The 22,801-nt window shown below is 41.6% G+C and overlaps 1 protein-coding gene across 4 annotated transcripts in view; it reads right to left on the minus strand.

The window, feature by feature from the left end:
• invs (inversin) overlaps positions 1 to 22,801 on the minus strand; it is a 39,980-nt gene that overhangs the window by 5,781 nt on the left and 11,398 nt on the right. For 3 of the 4 annotated variants that reach the window (XM_015029887.1, XM_015029861.1, XM_015029870.1), the window contains exons 3-17: positions 17,577 to 17,676; positions 15,877 to 16,043; positions 14,281 to 14,454; positions 11,735 to 11,902; positions 11,475 to 11,655; positions 9,189 to 9,298; positions 8,908 to 9,079; positions 6,937 to 7,092; positions 5,952 to 6,073; positions 4,863 to 4,970; positions 4,677 to 4,783; positions 4,396 to 4,605; positions 3,480 to 3,667; positions 2,070 to 2,562; positions 1,420 to 1,571 (exon numbers count right to left, since the gene is read on the minus strand). In XM_015029887.1, coding sequence (XP_014885373.1) covers positions 1,420 to 1,571; positions 2,070 to 2,562; positions 3,480 to 3,667; positions 4,396 to 4,605; positions 4,677 to 4,783; positions 4,863 to 4,970; positions 5,952 to 6,073; positions 6,937 to 7,092; positions 8,908 to 9,079; positions 9,189 to 9,298; positions 11,475 to 11,655; positions 11,735 to 11,902; positions 14,281 to 14,454; positions 15,877 to 16,043; positions 17,577 to 17,676 — 2,608 coding nt within the window. The remainder of the gene's footprint in view (positions 1 to 1,419; positions 1,572 to 2,069; positions 2,563 to 3,479; positions 3,668 to 4,395; positions 4,606 to 4,676; positions 4,784 to 4,862; positions 4,971 to 5,951; positions 6,074 to 6,936; positions 7,093 to 8,907; positions 9,080 to 9,188; positions 9,299 to 11,474; positions 11,656 to 11,734; positions 11,903 to 14,280; positions 14,455 to 15,876; positions 16,044 to 17,576; positions 17,677 to 22,801) is intronic. The other variant, XM_015029878.1, reaches the window with a different exon arrangement.

Consider the following 22,801-nt stretch of genomic DNA (forward strand, 5'->3'; position numbering starts at 1 on the left):
AAAAAAAAAAAAAAAAGAAAACAGGTCAAATGGTTTATTACTTTAAAGCGACCAGCATTAGTGTGTCAAACTTCCTTCTGCTTCGTGGAAATTAAAAAGTGAGAAAATTCGCCTCATGAACATATGTATGTGTGTGTGTGTGTGTGTGTGTGTTGGATGGTGAGGCGTGTGTGTGTGTGTGTGGCGAGCGGAAAGCTCTACGCAGTCGTTTGACATTCCCCGTGACAGCGCTGAACTTTTCACAGTGCCAGGAACTGTCAGGTAGGGAGAAGGAGAGACAGAGGCAGGGAGAGGGGGAGGAAGACGACGAGGAGGGAGCGGTGGGGGGAACAGCCGGACCGAGGACCCTTTCAGTCCGTCTGAGGGTGGAGGGAGAGCGCCCGGGTTTGTCTGTGCTTCTGCCTGTCCTATCATCACCTGGTGATGTGCGGTGAAGGTCGGGCCTGTCTGAGGGAGCGAAACCGCGGTAGGAAAACCCAGCTGATGGCGTCCAGATACGAACGCTGGTACTTACACCTGAGAGCTTGTCGCTTCTCATCCAAAGCCACAGCTTCACTTTCACAGTAGAGCAGCAGCTATTTTCCTATTAAACTGACACCATTAACTTATTCATCAGTGCTCAAACTGCATAAAATGTATCCATTATTTACCCCATGATTGGAAAACCTCAGCTTAAAGCCAATGCAGCTGTTGTATAGTAGTTCCTCAGGAGTAATTACTGCTTTATTACCTTTCAAAACAATTGAGTTTTGCTTTCTAGGGAGCATTTTTATGTAAACTCCTCACTCCTTAATGCAACTATGAGTATATTTAGACAGGGAGGTAAAATCCATTTGTTTTTAAACTGCTGTTGGGTTGTTTCAGGTAGGCTTGTGGTGTTGATATAGTTATATGATAAAAGCTACATGGAACTGATTTATTATAACTCAAAAGCTAAAAATAAAATTGCTGAGGGATGTAATAGTTTGTTAGGTAGCAAAATAATAATATTAAAAAGTAATTAAACAGTTTTTCAGAAGCCTGCAGTTCATGGTGGGCTATGAACGTGTTAAATCTTATCTCCATATTTTGAGGTATTTATTGCAGTAATTAAAAGTGATGGTAAAAAGTATTTATCCTCTTTTAGGCAACTGAATCTAATCTCCATTTCCTTGAACGGAGCTCAATAAAATCTTCACAGCTCTGCCTTTAACCTCTCCGACTCCATCCCAGACTCGTCTGTGTGCTCTTTGGTCTTTATGATGCTGTTTGTTTTCCAATTCTGATTGACATATTTTATTTAGGGGTATCAAAGTAAGACTGCTCAATACAACGCTTTCCACCCCTTCCACAGAAATTACATAAAATTTCAACATCATATTTTGTGGTTGTAACATGACAAGAGTTTCACGATGTTTTGCAGCATCCTGGTTCTCTTACCATAGATGCTCTGCAGCACAGAGTTTTTACTCGACGCAGGTTTGCCAAGCGCTGCTCTGTTTTCCACTTTTTTCCTTCCAGGGGTGCAGCTTGACTTGCTCTGCTCGGCTTCTTCACAGGCCCTCACCTCTGTCCTCCTGCGTGCACAGAACCTGAAATCAACAGAAAAACCCCCATCTCAGACACCGTTCAAAGGAATAAACGCTGGCGAGCCCCCACACCGACGCTCACGAAGCGTAAACAGAGTAAACAGTTTATTCAGGGCACTTAATAAGCAGCATGTATACAACCTAAATGTGAAAGCTGCAGAGAAACAGAGGGCCTCCTGCGGGGGACTGGCAGTCTCTAAGAGGAACCCAGTGAGCGCAAGAAGGGGATAGGGGCTGCTGGTAGCTATTAGTGCAGCCCTGCTGAACTTTTAGCCTCTTGTTAAATCTGTATGAAAGATTTAGATTATAGCCTTTCTGGTCTCACTCTCTCTCACGTTCTCTCCCCCACCGCTCTCCTGCTGATGGCATCCAGAGCCGTTAAAGCTCAGGGTTGGGAGGTCGGTGTTACAGGAGGGAGAAGACACATGAGGGCACCACATGGCTCGTACAGTAAAAGCACGTTGACGTTATACCGAGATCCAGCCAAGGTACGAGCCTCACCTCTGCCACGCTCGCTGGATGATCCGTGCGGCCTCGTTCCTCCTCACCTCCTCCTTCTCCTCCTGCTCCCTCCCACCAGGCTGCGTTTTCCTGCGGGGCCTTTTGTGATCTAAAGACGAGCTGCTCCTCAGTGATGGAGCTTGATGTCTGACCTCTGAACTTGGCTCCTTGTGGTTCCGGTGCTTGCGTGAAGAGTGACCAGTCGCGGCAGGGTCTTTCTTTCTGCCGTCTCTTGAGTTCGCCTCAGCTCGGGCCGCAGAGGAGGCCATTGCGGACGCGACAGAGGAAGACCGCTCTCCGGCAGCTTTGGCCGCTGTGGGAGGTGTGAGTTTAAGAGTGGGGGGCTCTCTGGAGCCGGCGGGAGAGAGAAGCTTCTTCAGCCGGGTGTGCTGTGAGGCTTCGGGTGGAGAGCGGTCACTCAGGGCAGAGCTGCAGTTCAACGCTTCTTGTCGCTCAGCTGCAACACTTCTTCTGGAAATCCTGATCTTCTGGCCTGACAAGGCAAAAGTAAAAGTCAATGCAATAGCTCACTCGGGAAAATATGACTCAGTAGTCCCGTTTCCATCAAGGTTTTTTATACGCATTTTGAAGAAACGCAAAATTTGAGAAACGTCCTAGATTTCGTTTAGAGAGCATTGCAGAGGTAATTAAATCAGTCAGTGATAATAATAATAAAAATCCCACCTGAACATCATCTCTGACCTGATCTCTGAACTAAATGCATCTCGCTCTCCGGAGGTTATGCTTTGGAGCGCATCCTTCCTTAAAATTGCTTCAGAGATGTTCCCTGATTTCAAAACTTGCCGTTTGTAGTTCCAGCGTAAAGTGCGGCTCCAGTGTGTGGATTCATCCTCCAGATCAATATCAAAACCCTGAGACATTTGATTACGCTCAAGAAGGTGAACATTTCATGTCCATGTCATGTATTCATCTGTTTGATGTTCAGCTTGTTGAATATTAATTAAACCAAATGAAAATGAAATGTGTCATTATTTTCATTCAATTATGATGGATTTTTTTTTATTGAGTCTGACAAAATGACGGTCAGCGAAAAAGTCTAGTGTAACTTCTTGGTGGGAAACTCTCATCCACTGGTGGATTTGTGCCTTACCAGAAGCACAAAAATCATCTTGCACCTTGTTTTTTTTTTTTTTTTTTTACAAACAAGCGTAGCGTCAACTTCTGATGAAATTACATTTTACGTGGCCTGGTTGATTCACTTCAAACCAGCAGATGGAAGCCAGCCTTTTCACATTTTCTTTTTTTGCGACATCTTTAAAATTCACTCAAAATTCGCATCACAATTTGATGGAAGCCTGGCTACAAATACATATAATTTCTGTAATAAAGGAGTACGTTTTTATTATTATCATTATGCTGCAATAACACAGTTGAGTACTTCCTTGGTACCTTTATGCCTCCCCTCTTTGACCTTGGCGTGTTTCTTCGTGTCGACAGATGGGTCGTTCATGGTTAGGTCTTCCACGATGTTCGTTAAGGAGAGCGCCTCCTGCTCTGCGCTCAGAAGTGAAACTCTTCGTCTGTCCGCTCCAACATGCTGTGTCGCGCCTCTCCTTCGCTGCTCCTCTTCTCTCTTCCTACAAGAAAAACACAAGATGAATCGCAAGCGGCCAACAAGAAAGGTTGTGCTTAAAATGTGGAGACTTTAAAAAGAATTGGGATAATTAGCAATGCTAACAATGAAATATGATTTTTTTTTTTTTAATTGAATGAATATTGTTTTACAACCTACACCATGGTTTACATTTTTCCTTAATTGTATCCCTCACCTGCCGGCTGGGTTTCTACATCTTCATGTTCTAACAAACCTCTGAGACTTTCACACAGTACACATAGGTGGACTTTGACTTATTATAAGAGTGCATAAACTACACATTTAAATTTCCTCACTTCATGAACACTTTTTCCTTGGAAATCAAAAAAAGAATAATATGTTCCCTGTTTGAAAAAAAAATCTACTAATTAAAACAAAGGTGAGACAGGTGAGCAAATAACCAACGAAGAGCAAACTGGAGGCCAGAGACAGAGAGAAGACGCATCTGTTTACTGACGACAGAAAAAGAGACAGACGAGGAGACGGATAACAAAGACTAAAACTACAATGAGGGACAAACAGGCAGGAAGAGACACCGTCCTCTGGAAGAGTCAACAAATACATAGAAAGATTAATGGATTTCGAGTTGATTTTGTGTTAAGATTGACACAAGGGACGATGAAACTGCATCAATAGTTAGGAATCAGTGTACAGGTGGGGGCTGCTCAGATCTTCAAATATGCTGTGTGCTGCTGTGTGCTCCTCTCTCACTTGGCTGCGTCCTTGCGCAGCTGCTCGTGTCGCATGAGGAGCTGCTTCCTCTCCCTGAAGGCCTTTCGGACGGTGTAGCCCTTGTAGACGGCCTGGATGGTGGCAGCGGCGATGTCCTGGATGGCGGCGATGGACAGAGCGCCGTGCTCCAGCATGAACTGGGTCACCTCGCTGTGCCCCCCCAGCAGAGCGTAGTCCAGAGGCGTATATCTGCGCAACACAAGCAGCGTTAGTCTTAAAGCCGTCTGCCTGGCCTCGGCTCCAACGGGCCCCCTCCTCACCTCTCCTCGGTGTGCTCCATCTGGTTGGGGAAGGCGTTGTAGCCCAGGAGCAGCTTCACAGCATCCAGGTACCCGTTGTTGCAGGACCAGTGAAGCGCAGTCCTCCCCTGTGCTCCCACAAAGAAGAAACTCGGTTCATATGACCTTCTTTTAACCCAAATCAAACACGTGCAAGCGTGTCTTCACCTCCTTGTCCTGTATATTTGGGTCAGCGTTGTTTTCCATCAGAACCGCCATGCACGTGATGTAACCGCCGTATGCAGCGCACTGCAACGGAGTGCGTCCTGCGTGATCCTGCGGCCGGACAAAGAAACGGCTCATTCTATGCTTCGACTCAAACTTTTATGAAAGCCAGACGTTCTTGTGATTGATAACAAACTTTACGCTTCTTGAAGGTTTTTAGCAATATTTATTTGAACAGTAACTGCTTTCTCACTCTTTCCTCTACAGTTTATGGCCCGTTTGAAACAGAAATGAAGTATCAGGCTGTTTTAAGTCAGAATAAGGCTTTATTTTTCATTTTATTAGGTCCTCTGACTCTGAAGGCTTTATCCAAGGGTCCAAAGCCCAAGAGATAAACCATTAGTGTCTAAATATAACAGGCTGTCAAAACCTACATGGTTGCTATTGCTCATTTTCTTACACATACTAAAAATTATACACTTTTACAGAAAATAGTGAACACAGTTTGTATAAAAATTGGCATAAACAAAAAGATAAGTAATTTCCGTGACTTTTACAAAATAGTGCAGATAATTTATTATTATTATTATTTTTTTTTTAATCCAGTCTGTTTCTTTTCTTCTCAAGTCTCTAAGCGTCCACCGCCCCATCTACCATCATGGTTAGCTACACAAGGTGCACATGAATAGGTTAAAGTAGCTGCCAAAATCCAAAGAAAGCCACTACGACCCATTACTCAAAATCACTTTACAAGATTACGAGAAAGTGTGAATCATGGGAAGCTTAAATGACTCTAATCAAGATCATTTACTTTCAAATAAAGACAGATGGCTAATCCTCAATAAGTGAAGAGTTTTCTTACGTTTGCCTTTTAATTAGAGGAGGCTAAAAGCAGATGAAACCTCATCTCAAACAAAATAAAACCCAATTAACCCATCATGCAGAGGCCCCAGGATGGGATTCGAAACCAGGACATTCTTGCTTCGAGGCAGCAGAGCTGCCAACTGTGCCACTGTGCACTTAAAAAGTGACAACAACAACGACAAAAACTCTTAAGTCCTCTTTTAATTTTGGAAATATTCCTATCAGTACCTGGACATTGGGACTGATCCCGTTCTCCATCAGTATCTGGCAGACCTCGGCGTTCCCCCCCAGAGCTGCCCAGTGGAGAGCAGTGTGACCGTCCACATCAACCAGCTCAGCACAAGCAGAGCCTACATTTATTTGTTTTGGAAATATAAAGAACAACAAAGTTAATAAAGGAGCAAAGTAGTTATGTTTTCCACAGTGACAGTCTCGGTGCCCTGCAGAGATCCACGTTAAAACACAAACCACAGAGCATTTTATTGGGCGTTCATGTAGTAGATTAGCTCAAAGTGGTGCCTAATTGTGAAGTGGAAGGACGGGGATACATGGCTTTCAATATTAAGATGCAGCATTATGCATCCTAAAAGTGTAGTATGCATATGTGTTCAGCCCCTTTGACTCCCTAAATAAAACTCAGTTTAATAAACTGTATTCATAAACTACATGAATGTAATTTAATCTCAATATAAAGACAACCATAAAAAAAAACCTAAATACAGCACTTCTGAGGTTTACGTTAGCAAACAAACCATAACGTGGACTACGTCATTGTGAGAAATAAAAATGGGGGAAACTATTTTTCTCCACTGTTCAATTAAAGCCTCCATAAATACCTATACGTTTGAAAATACAGTTACCATGTATAGCTTCATCATACAAATCAGACTTCTTTATGTGACTGGTCTCCTAAAGAGGCAAATTACAAATGGGAATGATTTTTCCAGAGCATCACTTGTGTTTGGGGGGATTTAACTGCAGTGACACAACAAAGTCAATGTCATACAGTTACTTAAAAATGAGGTATTACTGTTTTCATAATAAGCCATTGTGATTAAACTTTAGGTTCACTCCTGGTGTAAAATCAAAACAAGACACAACGATTTTCGCGGCTGTGATGTGACAAAATGCGGAAAAGTTAGAGAAGTATTAAAATACATTTTGCACGACGCCATAAAAACTACATTTGCCAACATGCAAGAGTCACACCCACCTTTGATGAGCGTGAGGATAACATCTCTGTATCCCATCTCACAGGCACGAAACAGCGGCGTGTGCTTCATGACGTCCAGGGAGTCGACTGTCGCTCCCTTCTCCAGCAGCAGCTTCACCGTGCTCACATGGCCCGACAGGGAGGCCGCATGGAGCGCTGTTTGGACAAAAACGATTTGAAAGTCTTTTAAATTGACACAATGAACGCCTTCGGGACGTGTGAATCACTTCCTCCTCCTGACTGTGTCGAGTCAAGAGCGTGATTCAGTGATTCAGGCTCCAGTCGGTTCTGTCGCCCTTGGCTTAGCATGGCTCCAGCATGGATAAACTATTCCCAGCTGGTTAGACCAATGCGATGTTGCCATGGAGATTATGCACATACACAGTATGTCGTGTATGTCAAAGGGGAGGCCTGACAGAACTCAGTTTGACCCAGTTCTGTGTTTTCCTTGATGCTATCCCGTCTGGTGTTATAATACTTCTAAAGTCCTCTATAACTTCTGTACTGACTCCTCCATGTCTGGTCCCTGCTGGCTCGAGTCAGCAGGGTGAAAAAACAACTGGGATATATGGGCCTTATTAATGAAACACATTGTCTCTGTTCCAAATGTGATCTCTTATTGGAATAACCTTGAGTCAGACCTGAACTGGGAGAAAAATCTGATGTTTTCTGTCTAAATGTTTGATTATTAATACGTATCTTTTAAGATTTTATACCTGCAAATTTTTACACAAAGCACATTGACGCACTGTTGCAAAATGAAAGTCCACCTGCTGCCTTGAAAATGCAATTCAAGTCAATAAGAAAATTATTTTGGTTTTACCTCAGAAATTAAAGCTCATGAGTTGATTTAAGAACAAGAGNCAAGTTGTCCAAACATTGTTTTTAAGTTCATTAATCTTCAATTGTGAGTTTTAACTTAATGCTGCAGTTTAAGCCAAATGATTATTTCACAATATGCAAAAAAAACTGTGCTTACCTAGTTAGAGAGAACACATTTCTCTATTCTTTTTACTCACATTATCAAGTTATTTTACTTTAGAATCATTTAAATTCTTGTTTCAAATTGAATTAACATATTGTCTGATCACATAATGAATTTTATTAGACATCACAATGAATTCTGCTCAAAAATATTTAGGGTGAACAGGACATTATCCTCAAGTTTCAAAATAAATATTTGCCTTAATAACACACAAGAGTCAGACCAATGTAACACACTTCCATATAATGAACATAGCAACACAGGATACCAAAATATGCCGCTAAGCATTCTGGGAAATAGTTCCCACTCCTGCCTTTTTCTTCCTTCAGTTTTTTAAGTGCTAACCCAAAAACTGGCTTATTCAACTCTTGGAAGTTTGACAAAATTGATAAAAAGTTAACATGACTTACAACTGTAAGCTTATCTTTCACAAACTCACACATTTAGGTTCAAAATCTAAAACTCGTTAAATTTATTTGACTTAAAGAGTAGAAGATTGTAGACGCAACTAAAAGTGGCTCAAATGTTTTACAGTGCATGAACTTGTCATTCTGACAACTCTAAGGATAAGATCTCTGTAATTTTTGCTGGTTCTGTCCTTTCTCATATTTTCTGGCAAGATATTTGTACATTTAAAAACTCTCAGTAACTTTTCCCTAACTTCTCTAAATAAATTGTTTGGATTCTCCTCTTATTCCCCTAATAAAACAAACCAATCTGATATAATCAACCTAATTTTATTAGTTCCAAAGTATTGTAGACATAAATTAAACTTTGATTCTCAATATTTAAAGAGGAACACTTATTTAAAAAGCATTAAAGCCATTAAGACAAGTTCTTATTTGTTTGTTTTTTTATGTACCGTATACATTTCTATATATTTATGTTTGCTGGCATTACTGTTTTGTTCTATGCTCTACGTTCATGGTACTGATTTAGCTTTTTTTTTTTTTGTCAACCCCATTATTATCAATAAAGTTTCTCACCGGTGCCGCCATACTTGTCGGCCATGTTGATGTCGATGCGAGGGACGAGGGTGAGCATGGTGCGGATGACTTCATCGCTTCCCTTCCCGGCGGCCCACATGAAGGCCGTCCGGCCCTCCAGGTCGGGCTCGTCTTTCACAGACGGGTGAGACAGAAACACGCCGACCGTCTCCTTCGAGCGCAGAGAAAGACAGCAGCAGTCCATCAACAGAGGATAACAATTTTCCTTTGTTGGGAAAGATCTAACTCAGCTAATTTGGCTAAAGTTCTAGACAACTCACAGCGTTGTTGCTCTGAGCCCCATAATGCAGCGGTGTCGCTCCAAGGCTGTCTGAAGGAATCGTCCCAGACGTGTTTCTCTCCAGCAGCAAATGGACAATTTTTGCATGTCCTAACAAAAAGAAATCAGTTTTCACATCAGGAGGAGATAAAGTTAGAAACTGAGAAACTGAAGTGATGGCTGAACCACACTGTCACACAAATCATTAAAACTGATCAGCAGTGGATCTCCAAAGTGTGAACGTTCCTAGGAAAACGGCACAAAAGTTTAGATAATGTCAAAACATTGTCCACGCTTAATGCCACATTTATTATTTACAACAAAACTGAAAACAAGCTGGTCAGTATAGGGGAAAATATATATAAAAAATGAACTTCTCCACAGTTATCTTCAGACTAACCTGGAGCTTTTAAAAAAAAAAAAAATCTATATTTGGACAACTAGAAAACCGCACTGCTTCTACATGAAGCTGCTGTTGGTTTGGATCTCTTGATGGTGAAATAAAAAAAAATCCCTCTTCATCTTCAGCTTTCTGGGACCAAAACTGACTGATTCAAGCTTTCCTCCACCCTGAAATAAACCTCAGTTTCATGTGAACAAAGGGAACCCTGGATCATAATGCTGCCAGAGTTTCCATTTCTGTGTCGTTTTTGGATCTTCCTTCATGGAAAGGTACAAAGTGATCAAAATTTGTTTCATCAGAGCCTAACACACATTCTCCAACTGGAAGCTTTTTGATAGTTCTTTATGAAAAGGCTTCTGTCTAGCAGCTCTACTCCTGAGTCCAGATATATGGAGATTATATGAGATTATTGTCACATGACGAACACAATCAGTTCTTGTGAGAAATTCATGCAGCTCCTTCAGTTTCTTGGAAGCATCGCTGACCAGCTTCTGTCTTGATGTTTCATCAGTTCTGGGAAATGTCCAGTTTCTGTAATGTCTCCACTGTGCATATGGATAATATACTCTTCTCCTGACTGATACCTTTATGTAGTGAGATCTTTGATCCTTTCTGATCTATCTGTGCTTTAACTAAAGGACTAGCTGAGATTTATTCCATGTTAAAAACATTCATTAAATTTTGGCAGGTGTGAAGTCAAGTAATCTGAATTCAGGTTGAATGCATTTATGCTGTTTTTATTTGGGGGAGAGTTTACACTTGTTGCATCTATTAAACCCAGGAGAACTCCACTGAGGTCTATATTGTCTTAGATTCATGTTTTGTTGAGCACAAATCTGTCTTTTTATTAGCATTGTGTGGATTTTCTACTTGACTTTATACTTTTTGTGTCACCAAACATCATATTTGTGTGTTCAGAACATTACTGCTAAACATAAAACACAGTCACAGCTTGTAGTGGCATATTCAGGCCTCCTTCATGTCTTCCATGTAAAAATTTTACCTTTACAGAGTCAAGTTTCCAGATTTCTCCATCCTTTTTGTTCAGTTTAAAATATGAAATAATAAAGCTTACCATGATTTTTTGGCTGATATTGATAATGAAAAGGAAAGAAAGGTGAGAGCAGAGGTAGGACACAAAGAAGGAAAGGAAAAAAAAACAAGAAATTGATCAAAGAAAATAGGGAGGACGGACATGAGGTATGGAAGGACAGAGAGACAGATGAATAAGAGGAAGGAAGAAAGGAAAATAGAATAAAGACAACTAAGGATGACAGAAAGAAGGACAGCAAGACATGATTAAGGAAGGATGGATATAGAGCAGGAAGGAAAAACACAAGGAAAGCAAGAAAGGACACATTTAAGAAACAACACAAAAGAGAAAGGAAGGAAAGGACACCAGGAAGAAATATAAAATGAAGGATGGGCACAAAGGAGGAATATATGAATGACACATGAAAGAAAAGATGGAAGGACACAAGGCAGGAAGGAAGACGGGAGAAACGGAAACAAGAAAGGAGACAAATAAGAATGACAGGGGGAAGGGCACAAGGTAACGAGGAAGGGAAGAACACAAGGAGATAAAGAAAGGACACATTTAAGGGACTCCACAAAGGAGGAAGGGAGCTAGGAATTGAGCAAGATAGGAAAGACACAAAGGAGGGAGGAAATAAGGACACAAGAAGGACACAAGGAAGAAAAACAGGTGACACAGAAGGAAGGAGAATGAAGGACGATTTTTAGACAACAGTATCGGTAATGAGGCCTGGAAAACATATAGAAATATTAGATTCTTTCAAACTCTTATTCTGTTTTCACGACTTATCCAGATCTGGAAAACACTGAGTGACGGAGAACCTGTGTGGCCCACGTGTTTCCACTCACCCAGCAGCGCCGCCCAGTGCAGCGGCGTTCTGAAGAGGTTATCGTAAGCCGTGACGTTGCAACCCTCGTAAGACGTTAACACCTCAACCACTGCCTCGTTTCCGTCGGCAACGGCAAAGTGCAAGGGCGTCCGACCCTCGTAGTCCTGCCAGTTCAGCAGGGACTCGGTGGGCGCTGCTTCCTTTACACACAGACATGCAGACCGATGAGTGAGGATGGCAGATTTAGACGTGCGTGTGTGTTAGTGTGTTAGTGTGTACCAGTATGCAGCGGACAGTTTGCGTGGCGCTGGCCTCCTGACTATGTGCAGCCCAGTGCAGAGGAATCTTGCCCTCGCTGTCTGGGATGCCGATGTTGGAATCGTGCTTGATGAGAAGGCGGACGTGCTCCGGTCGGTTATAAAATGCTGACCAGTGAAGAGCGGTTTGCTGTAAACAGGCAACAAAAAAAAAAAAAAAGGCGATAGACAGAGATGGATGAATGAGGCCAGAGGAGACAGAGGGATTGCTGTGGGGCTGAGGTTTCCACTTACGTTCAGAAAATTACTCCACTATGACACGGTCAGGAAATATGAAGGAACGTGCAACACAAAGCTTGTATTGAAGGCCCCGCAGCGGCCCAGAGATCCTAACCCAGATACTGACTCCGTGACGGCTGCTGAGCTATTCTGAGATCTGCTGAAACCACTGTCATCTGATGCGATGATGCATATTGGATTATTACAAAACTAAATACTGATGTCAGATACACATCAGCTCCCGCAGACAGAGGGACAGTGTGTTTGTGGTCTTATCAGGAAAACACAGAACAAAGACGCAGACTGTTGCATCGCTTGCCGTTGTGTGCGAGCGCGTTTCAAGGAAACCATCCTGAGCCGGTCAGTTATCTCTCCGCAGGTTATTGGTCAGACGCCTGGGCCGGCTGCTTTCTAATTGAGAAATTACAGTGAGAACGGATTCCTACCGCTTGAACTTTTTACATTTCATTCGACTACAGCCACACACTGCAGAGTGTGTCATTGAGATTTTATGTCATGGACAAACACAGAGGAGTGTGTTGGCTTGAAGGGGAGGAAAAATTCTAAATAGTTAGTTAATTTTTTTTCCCAAATAAAATTCTGAAAGGTTTTGCAAGCATCTACGATTTCTTCATCCCACTGAGTCAACACTTTGGTCTGCTGCATCTGGAGCTACAAATTTTGAGTTTTTTTTTTTTTTTTTTTTTAACCAGCTTTGAACATCTAGGGACTAAAATCTGTTCCCATTCTTTCCTGCTTAACAGTTCAACCTCAGTCAACTTGGATGACTATTTGTCTTTTTTCTCAGTCTTGCCGCAGATTCCTAATTGGACTGGGCCGTTCAAATGCATGAACACGCTTTGATCTAAACTATCCTGTTGTAGCTTTGTCTGGATGTTTAGGATGGTTGTCCTGATGGAAGAATACCCTGCGTTCAGGCTCATGTCTTGTTTTGTTTTTTACAGGACTGCTCAAGACTTAACTGAGTTCAATTCAATTCAGTTTATTTATATTGCGCCAATTTGCAACAAATGCCGTCTTGAGGCACTTCACAAAAACAAAAAGTTGTTTCTGTTTCAATTGGGGTTGATGGGGAGTGTTACAGCCCCACACAGCACTTTGCATGTATGCCATCAAATCTACTTTCATGTGAGCAGAGCTCCTTCTTCTACATGTTTGCTGTTTCCCCTGCATTGCTTCTGACAAACTGAAAACAGAACTTGCTATTGGCTTCTTTCAAAACAGAGTTCCCTCTTGCCACACTTCCCCAATGGCCAAATTCATAGAGAAACTGATTGGTAGTTGATCTTTCTGCAGGTTGTTCTATCTAAACTGTGGATCTCTGCAGCTCCTCCAGAGTTACCATGGGCATCTTGGCTTCTTCCCTGATTAAGACTCTCATTGCACAGGTTGTTAGGTTAGGTGTCTTGGTAGGTTTGGCATTGTGCTCTCGCCAGATTACAGATGAAACAATGCTTTTTGAGATCTTGGGTTATTGTTTCATAATCTAACTCTTCTTTAAACTTCCTCATAACTTTCTTCCTGACTTGTCTGCTGTGTTTCTTTGTCTTCATGATGCTGTTCTAGCAATCCGCTGAACAGCTGGGTTCATAATCACATTTCAACAGGATGACTCAACTTATTTGCTCTGAATTTGGGGACAATATGAGAGCAAAGGGTTTTGCACACAGATGCAACCCACACTATTCAGATTATGATTGTAAAACTTTTATTTTCTTTCCACTTTAGTTCTATTTGTTCGGGTTTGGCGCAGGAGGAGTCAGCAACCTTTTCCATTCAGAGAGCCTCTTTTGCCCCCGCTACTACGAAATAAAACTCGCCTAGAGCCACAACAAATGATTTTTATGTGCTACATAAAATGTTTTATTGTGAAAGATTAAAAGAAAATATACTTGAATGTATTTCTATATTCAGAATAAAATTAATCCTTTATTACCAAAGATAAAAAAAAATGTACAATGACGTGAACCTTTTCTATAAATATGAAAAATAAAGAAAGACAGGTAGTTTGAATATAGTTATTTTAAAAAGCCTGTTGTAGATATTCAGAGCACATTCTGCACATGAACTTGCTGAAAATCTCCTGAATTGACAATTTGCTGCATTCATAATCAATTCCTTTTTGGTTTTGTAGGAACCACAGGTTGCAAACCGCTAGTCTAGGGCATCGAATCCTGATAAAATGTGCTGAAGTTTACGGACGTAATGTGAAATAGATGGAGGCGGATGAATAGTTTTGCATGCGTGTGTGTGTCTGGATCATAGAACCTTATTTTTGTCCTGTGTGTCCACCTCTCCAGGCCCGATGTGTTTGAGCAGCAGGGCGAGGGCTTTGGGAGACGGGTGTCGTGTGGCCAGGTGGAGGGGGGTCATGCCCTCCAAATCCTTCTGCAGACAGTTGGCACGCCTGGACAGGAGCAACTTCAGGAAACGCACGTTGCCCTGCAAACACACCACTGTGGTGAACCGCGCTGATGGGAATTTCAGAAATCAGCCATTCTTAACGGCAGTCATGAACCGGCAGCGGTGTCACACACACTCTCACACCCACAGGGCTTTTTCAGCGGCGTCTGCTTCAATCCGCAGGTCATCCATCTCCGTCCCCTTCCTCCTGCCTCGCCACTGAGCGCTTGTGATGAGCTGTTAAACAGTAAACAGCGGCCACGTCTGCCTGTCACCCCCCTCCACATCATTATCACCCTCACTCCTGGCCTCTTTAACTACCGGGCCCCCTGGGTGATGCATCGCAGCGGAGAGCTCAGGCGACGGCGGCATGTCCACGCCGTGTGCACGTGTGGCCGCGCTTTTGTATATTTGCCTTTCTGAGGATGCAAAGCCACAGTCTGACAGATCTATCTTGTGTGTGAGGATGCATCTCGACTGTGGAGGAGAGCGTGTGTGTTTGTGTGGGTAGATGCGCGCGCGGTTGTGTGTGTGTAATCCTGTCCTCTCCATTCTCGGTCCAATTAGATCAGTAATCCCTGGTCTCTCTTGCTGTCTCAGCCACTTATTGATCAGATGTCAAAGAGACAGGGCTTCCCAGCACTTGCATCCCCCAACTCAAACACATACGCACACATGCACACACACACGGACACACTTCCCATCGCTGAGATCCTACCCAATAATCTATTACCTCCCATCTCTTCTTAACGATATGATGATCCTGCATCAAATGTAGTGACATTAGTATTATTGTCACATGCAGCTGTGTTACAAAAGAGCATGTTCCTGTTTGTCTCTTAAGCATGACGTGGAATAAATCTTTACATATAAAAACATGAGTTACACTGCAGAAACACAAAAGTATTTTTGATCTCGTTTCTAGTGCAAATATCTTAGTGCACATGAAATGAGACAAAACTAACTAACAAGTGAGATTTCAGCAAGAAATAGGCGCTTGAATATCGATGGAGCGGTACAAGACATTTTCCCCATATAATAAGAGTAAAATATCTTTCTTCACTGGCAGATTATTTCACTTATACTAGTACTTTTTCATCAATATTAAGGAATTATTGACTTAAAACAAGTTCCTGGTTCTTGCTGAAAATTTACTTGTAGGTTATTTCAAGATATTTGCACTAGAATCTTGTTTGAAAATACTTTGTAAGGTTTTGTGCAGTGTAAAAACTCACAGCTACAGTGTTTGTCCTTAATCATTACGGATTAATCAATAATACCCCACATAAACCCTCAGGCTTTGGTGGCAGCCACTAGGGGTCACTAGCTCCCCACTTGAGCTCATTTAACTTCACTTTGATTTTGATGGACAGCTTTTTTTTTTTTACCATGTTTTACAAAATGTATAAAGAACAGTAAATGCTTGAGTGAGCTCCACTGTGCGTCTGTGGGCGTCGGTACCTTCTGTGCTGCCAGGTGCAGAGCGCTCCTCTGGCTGTGGTCCGTCTTGTTGACCGAGGCGCCGGACTTCAGCAGAACCTCAGCGCAGTCCAGCCGGTCGGCCAGCACACAGTACATCAAGGGGGTGCGGCCAAACTGGTCCTCATGGTCCCTCAACTGGGGCTCCGCTACACACGCACAGTCAGAGTTAGTTATTCTGCGTTTGAAAGAACAAGTTTTACAAATTTACTCATTTCTGCTCCTTGTCAAAGTAATTTTTAAATGCACAAAAACGTCTGTTTTCCTTCACATCCAGCTTTCCTTCACGTCTACCCACTAAAAATGTCTAAAGAATGTAAATAAACTATGTTTTTTTTTCTTTATATATTTCACTTTTTAGGTTAATCTTGAAACTTTTAGTTATTAATTCTCAGGTATATAATATGATAAAGAGGCTCATCTTCCTCTTCTGTTCTTCAAAACAGGAAAGACAAGAACAAATCAGGAAACAAGAAAATTTAAAAAAAAATGTATATTTTAAATGTTTTATACAACTGAGACTTTGACAAACATGGCTGGATGAGCCCTTTTCTCCCAAACCAACACAAATTTAAAAACATACCATTTGCTAAACTCAACTGGAACTGTCTGTTTTATTTAGTTGAGACTAACTGAGCCAACAAGCTGCAGTGAAACATCTCCTACTCACTGTTACTGTTAAGTATGGTAGAGGATGTGTGATGCTTTGGGCTGAGAATCCGTCTGGAGGTTTAATGCTAGTCACTGACTTGATGCAATGTGATTTCCTGAGACAGAAACTTTTAAAACTACTTTAAATAATTAACTGAGTTTAATGCACTGATTATTAACTACAATCAGAATGCAAGTGTGATTAAATTGAAATGATTTTCTTTGCAAAGTGCCTCAAGATGACATTTGTTGTGAATTGGTGCGATGTAAATAAATTAGATTTAACTGGCTTCTCTCACAAAGGCCTGCAGAACCCAGCCACAGTGGATGTTACTGTGTGAACCATTTCAAATGTTGACATTTTAAATAAAAATCTGGTCACCTCCACCACAAAATGGAAAATGCTTGATTTGTTCTCCAGGTAGAAAATCAACTGTCCTGTATCGGGATCCAGTAATATAGAAACCATGGACCCACAGAGTCTCTTAATAACATTAGCATGCAGAATTACAGAAATATAAGCAATGCATTTAAATATAAAATCAAAAGGAAATGCAACTTTCTGCAGCTACTCTTTTTGATTTCATAAGATTTTAAATAATGAGGTTGTGTGCTTTATTTCAGAAATGTGAACTCAACTCGCCTTGTTGTACTTAATAAAGTATATTTTTATCTTGTGTAGGGTCTATTTTTATTAAAAGTAGAAATTAAATGATTGTCACATCTTGAATTTCACAATATGTTTCTATATATTACATTTGTGGCTCAAATTTTATTCTGTAAGAATGAGGAGAAAATGGACTAAAACGGCTGCTGATCTACACAGATTGTGTAAAGAAACCCCTCGCTCCTTTCGCTACATGCTATTGCATAAGGCCAAGTGCTGAATTTTAAAATGTACCCAAATGAAATGTTGGGACTGTTTTACATTCTTCGATTGTCAGGTTTACACATGTTCAGCAGGTGTGCTAGTACTGTCAGAGCGTACTGCAGCAGAGGGAGCTACTGATGAACGCCAGCGTGTGTCTGACCTGTGATGAGTTTGACCAGGGCGCTTCTATCTCCGTTGACAGCTGCCGCGTGAACCTGCAAGCCGGGGGAAGCTGATTCTGGGCTGGACGTCGCTGAGGCCTGCAACAAAAACACAGTGAAGGTCACAACTCAACCTAAAGCAACATACGCTTACTTATCGAGTGGGCAACATAATGAGCCGAGACAGCTTCCTGTCTGTCCTCCTTGCTCTGAGCAACACCAGTAGCTCAGTAGCTCTCTATAGAGATGGCTTGCATTAAATAAGACAAACTTCGGAGAGTAAAAATGACAGAAATTTTAGAGGAAAAACATCAATTTAGCAAACCTGGAGGTGAAGGGGTTGGTTTGCATTTTTCTGTAGTCCAAATGAAATAAAAGCCACAGAGGAGTCTATAGTAGATCTAAAAATCACTCCTGACACTGCTGTAAAAATTCAATATGTTAGTGAGGCAACAATTAAATTAAAACGAACACTAGTACTACATATTGAACCAGTTTCTGATCAGATTTTCACCACTCGGCCTTCCTGAGTTCACAGTTATGGTCAATCATAGCAAATCCAAAAAAGATTAAAATAATGTTCAGCTGTCCTGGTAGAATATACCCGACATTTTCTCAATTAGATCCTTCAGCTAAAACCATATTGATTCTTTTGATTTGAAAGAATCAAAAATAATTTCTCTGTACAAAGGTATCAACCAGGAGAGGAGCATAAACAATTCCTCAGGGATGGCAAAAAGCACTAAATCTGGACATTTCTCCAAGTTGAAGAAAAGACAAAATGGAAACTGACCACTGAAAAAGCAAAATTAGAAGAGGCAAATTAACAGCATAACACAAATAAATAATATTGTACAGTTACCAAAAATAGCATAATCAGATTAAAAGAAATTAGTAGAATAATTTTAGAAAGTATACAAGATATTTGTACACATAAACCATTTACAAGAAATTAGAAAAATCAGGAAGGATGTGCAAATAACAGAAAGGATGTAAAGTGATGGTTAATGGTCAGCTGGGAAGGATCTGTGATAGCGCTCCTTTGTGCACCAAGGATCTGACAGTCAATCTGACAGATTAGGAGAACATTTAGTCTGTCACTAAAGGAGACATTATTACGTTTAGACATTTATTTAATTTCCCTTTGGGATCAATAAAGTATTTTTGAATTTGAACTGAATTTGTCCAACAGTGATGTTACTTTAACTAGATTTCTTCTGTCTCCCACCAAGGGGTCATATTTAGGACATCCTGTAGGAATGAAGAACTGATGGCGGTTCTTCTAAAGAAAACTCCCAAAACCATGTGGCTCAAATTTCCAAAAACCTTTGTGGAAGAATAAATATGCTAAAACCAAACTGGAAATTTTGGGACAGAATTCTTAAAATAAATGTTTGGCACAAAAACAAAACTGCACATCTTGAAAACAACACCTACATGACAGATGGCGGTGGTGGCATCATGAGTACAGATGAAAATTAAATGAACAATTCCAGCTATCAGTCAGTCCAAAACCTTTAGGTGGGAGTTAATATTTTCAGTATTGTGGTGAAAGCAGGGATACATCTAAACCAATAAAAGAGCAACTTCACAGGAGAAAATTACAGTTTTCTAATCTTTACACCTAATCTGATAGAAACTCTGTAGGATGACAAGAACAGGGGCTGTGGACAAACGACGTCTTCACAATCTGACAGATTAGGAGAACATCAGGAAGCTAGAATGGGCAAATATTTTATTAAATAGAAGACTGAACGCTGAAATTAAATGTAAAGGTGCTTCAGCAGAGATTTAGTTTAAGAGTGCACACACTTACGTGGCTAGACTACTGCAGTTCTTTTAATTCTTTTAATACTTTTGCCCAAATCAGATTTTCCAGGTTTAATTATTTACAAATTAAAGATATTTGTTAAATTACAAAACCAGGATTTTTAAAAATATATTTTAAACCATTTGAGATTCCTAAAACATACCTCGACGCACAAAAAAAAAAAAAAAAATTCCAATAACTGATGGTGTAAAGTGTGTGTGTGCGCGCGCACGCTGATACATGTATGCTGGACGTCTCCTCCTGCTGAGGGGGTTAAATCTCTTCCTGGCCCCACTTAACCAGAACCCAGTGAAAGCTGGGTAATCTGCAGACAGGAAGCAGCTGGGGAGGGGGGACCCTGTGTGAGCATGTAGGAGGGGGGTCTCTCTTCATGTCTTATTCATGTCTCATTAATACTGCAGCAAGCCTGGCTGTGTTCGTGTGTGTGTGTGTGTGTGTGTGTGTGTTGGGTTGGGAGATGTGGGGATGAGCCCTGCGGGGCAAAACACAGAAATCAATTATTGCCCCTAAACACATAAACGCTCGAGGCACAAACTCCTAGTTACAATGAGAGAATTTTTCTGAAACATTTTCATCACTGTGTCTAGAAACAGATCTGATTTAGCACTGGAGATGCACCAATCAATCAATCAGAGAGAGGAGAGAGAGGAACCTGGCAATTTTCCCTTTAAGGGCTCAGATCCCCAATCACAGGTCAAATACTGAAAAGAATATTTAGATTTTCACTAACGGCACCAACTAAGATGGATTTGAACAATCTTAGAAACCAGATGGAGGTAAGTGGCATATCCTCTGAAATAATCCTGGAACCTCTTTGTGACGGACACAGAACTACTGCATCTATTAAAGGACTTTAAAGGGTTTTACTGTGATAGAAAAAAAAAATCGAAATGATCAGTTAGAAATCAGCAAAGAAACTCCTGATCACTGGCTCTCCATTTTATATATGGAAGGATGGATGAATGGATGAAGCTTTTATGTAAATACCACCATGAAAGAACCTGGTTGGAGATTTTTATTTTTAAACTCAGATGTTTATTTTGTACACAACAGAACGAGGCATAAAGTCTTTCCCCCCAACCTTTTCTACTCTCCTCAACACTTTTTAGGACCAGGAATCTTTGAAAATTGTCAAAGAAATGATGAAACTCCTCCAGGTTGCTGCTCTATTTTCTTCTTGTCCCACTCTTCCTCCCTCTGGTCACCTCATAAACAGCGCTCATGTAGACACTGCGTGCAGCATGGCAATTACTTGTCATGCTTCTTGCTTTCTCACGCTCCGCCAAGAGGTGGTAGGGACCTAACACAGGGAACATCTTTGTGTGTGAAAAAGGGGCTTAGGTAGAAAAGAAATGGAAGATGCAGCACCATAAAGGTGTGTGTGTGATTATGTCGCTGCGTGAGTGCTTGGAACATGTGCCGCGTCATGGAAAGTGATCTTCCGTGAGAGGCAGAGCATTTTTACGGCCACTTCACCAAAATTAACCACAAGCTTCTCTAAACATCTCTAATTAACAACGATTGCTCAGACAGAAGTGTGCACATACACGCATGCAGCTTTCAATTACTAATATTAAACATGTGCAGAAAGAGCAGACATTTTACAAAGGGCTTCACTAGATTTGATGTTAAAATCATGTTGCAAAGACTTTGTTTCTCCTTGTAGTCTGAACTTTTCTTGCACCATGAAAATTTTTTCCCTCCCTCAAATTTTTCCACATTTTTTTTTCCACTTTAAACTACAACCACTTAGGTATTTTACAGCATGTTGACTAACACAGCTTCGACCACTGTTATGAAATGGGAGGGAAATGATACAAGGTAAATCTTTTCCAAATAAAAATCTGAAAAGTGTGCCATGCGTTTGGACTCAGCCCCCCCTGAGTCATTTATTTGTAGACTGTTATTATGCTGCAGTTCCAGCTGCAAGTATTTTGGGGCTTATTTCTGGCCACTTTGCACTCAAAGACACAGCAATGTTTACTCATTCTTCTTTGCAAAATAGCTTAAGCTTGGATGGAGAGCGTTTTTGAACAGCAATTCTCAAGCCTTGACACAGATTCTCAATTGAATTTGGGTCTGAACTTTGACTAAGCCGTTTTATCAAATGAAAGTGCTTTGATTTTAACCATTCCACTGCAGTCATCTGCTGGTTTTTCTCCAGTTTTGCCTGAGTTATTTGTTTGTGACAACTATGTCTGAGTTGAAGAACAGTTTTCTCGCAGCATGATGATGTTACCGCCATGTTTTACTTTGAGGATGCTGTATACATGGTGATGGGCACAGCATCCTGTGTCAGATTTTAAAGCAAACCAAAAACAGCTTCTGTCAGGCTTTCTTTCAGAAATAGCCTTCTTCTTCTTATTATTCTTCTTCGTGTGAGAGGAGGGTGAGTGGAGAGCGGAAGAAGAGCGAAAGAGAGAGCGATTGTATATTTTCTATCTTTGGTTTTTTCTTACTGTTTTTTCACTTGGGGTTTTTGTTCATTGTTTAGTTGTGATTTTGTGTTAGTTTGTCACATTTTAAGGGGTTTTTGTTTGGGTTCCGGTGTGGCCGTCAGGCGTGCCTGGCTGGCCGGCGTCTGATGACGACATGGTGTCTGGTGGTGGGGCTTTCTCCACGCTAACGCGGAAGAACGGCGTCAAGGTGGGTGCCGGTTCTCCGTGTAGCGTGGAGGAAGTTTGTTTAGCGGTCAGGGAAGTGGTTGGACATGGGTCCATTAGATTGGCAGCTCGCATGAACGGAGCTGTCGTTCTATTTGTGGAGAAGGTTGAGCAGGCTCAACGGCTGGTCGAGGTGGCTGTCACGGTGGACGGCGTGTTTTTGCAGGTTTCGCCCTTGACGCTGCCTGCGACTAGGGTGACCTTGTCGAACGTGCCGCCGTTCATCAGTGATGATTTTTTGGTTAAGGAGTTGTCAAGGCACGCGAAGGTAGTGTCACCCATAAAGAGGCTTCAGGCTGCAAATCGCCGTTATTGAAACATGTTGTCTCCCATAGGAGACAGCTGTTTACGATCCTTAATCGGCGAGATGAGGAACTGAATTTAAGCTTTCGTGTTAGAGTAGACGAATTTGATTACATCCTGTTTGCAACGTCCTTTAATATGAAATGTTTTGGCTGCGGCCAGGAGGGGCACATTGTAAAAGTGTGTCCCGACAGGGCTGGGCCGGCCCCGCCGAGTGCGGCGAAGCAGCAGCCTGCTGCTGCTGAGCAGGTGGAGGATCCACCTAATGAGGCTGCCGCGGCGGGGCCCGCTGCAGAGGAGCGGGCGGAAGGTATTGTTGAGGGTTCAGTAGTGGATGGTGAGGAAGCTGTGAAAATGAGTGTATGTGTGGGAAAGGATGGAAGCACGCTGCTTTAACTTATGATAAGGGTTTTAAAGAAATTTTACG

Source organism: Poecilia latipinna, unplaced genomic scaffold (assembly GCF_001443285.1).
Source record: "Poecilia latipinna isolate Pla-1442-1.1 unplaced genomic scaffold, P_latipinna-1.0 Scaffold11, whole genome shotgun sequence".
Classification (NCBI taxonomy): domain Eukaryota; kingdom Metazoa; phylum Chordata; class Actinopteri; order Cyprinodontiformes; family Poeciliidae; genus Poecilia; species Poecilia latipinna.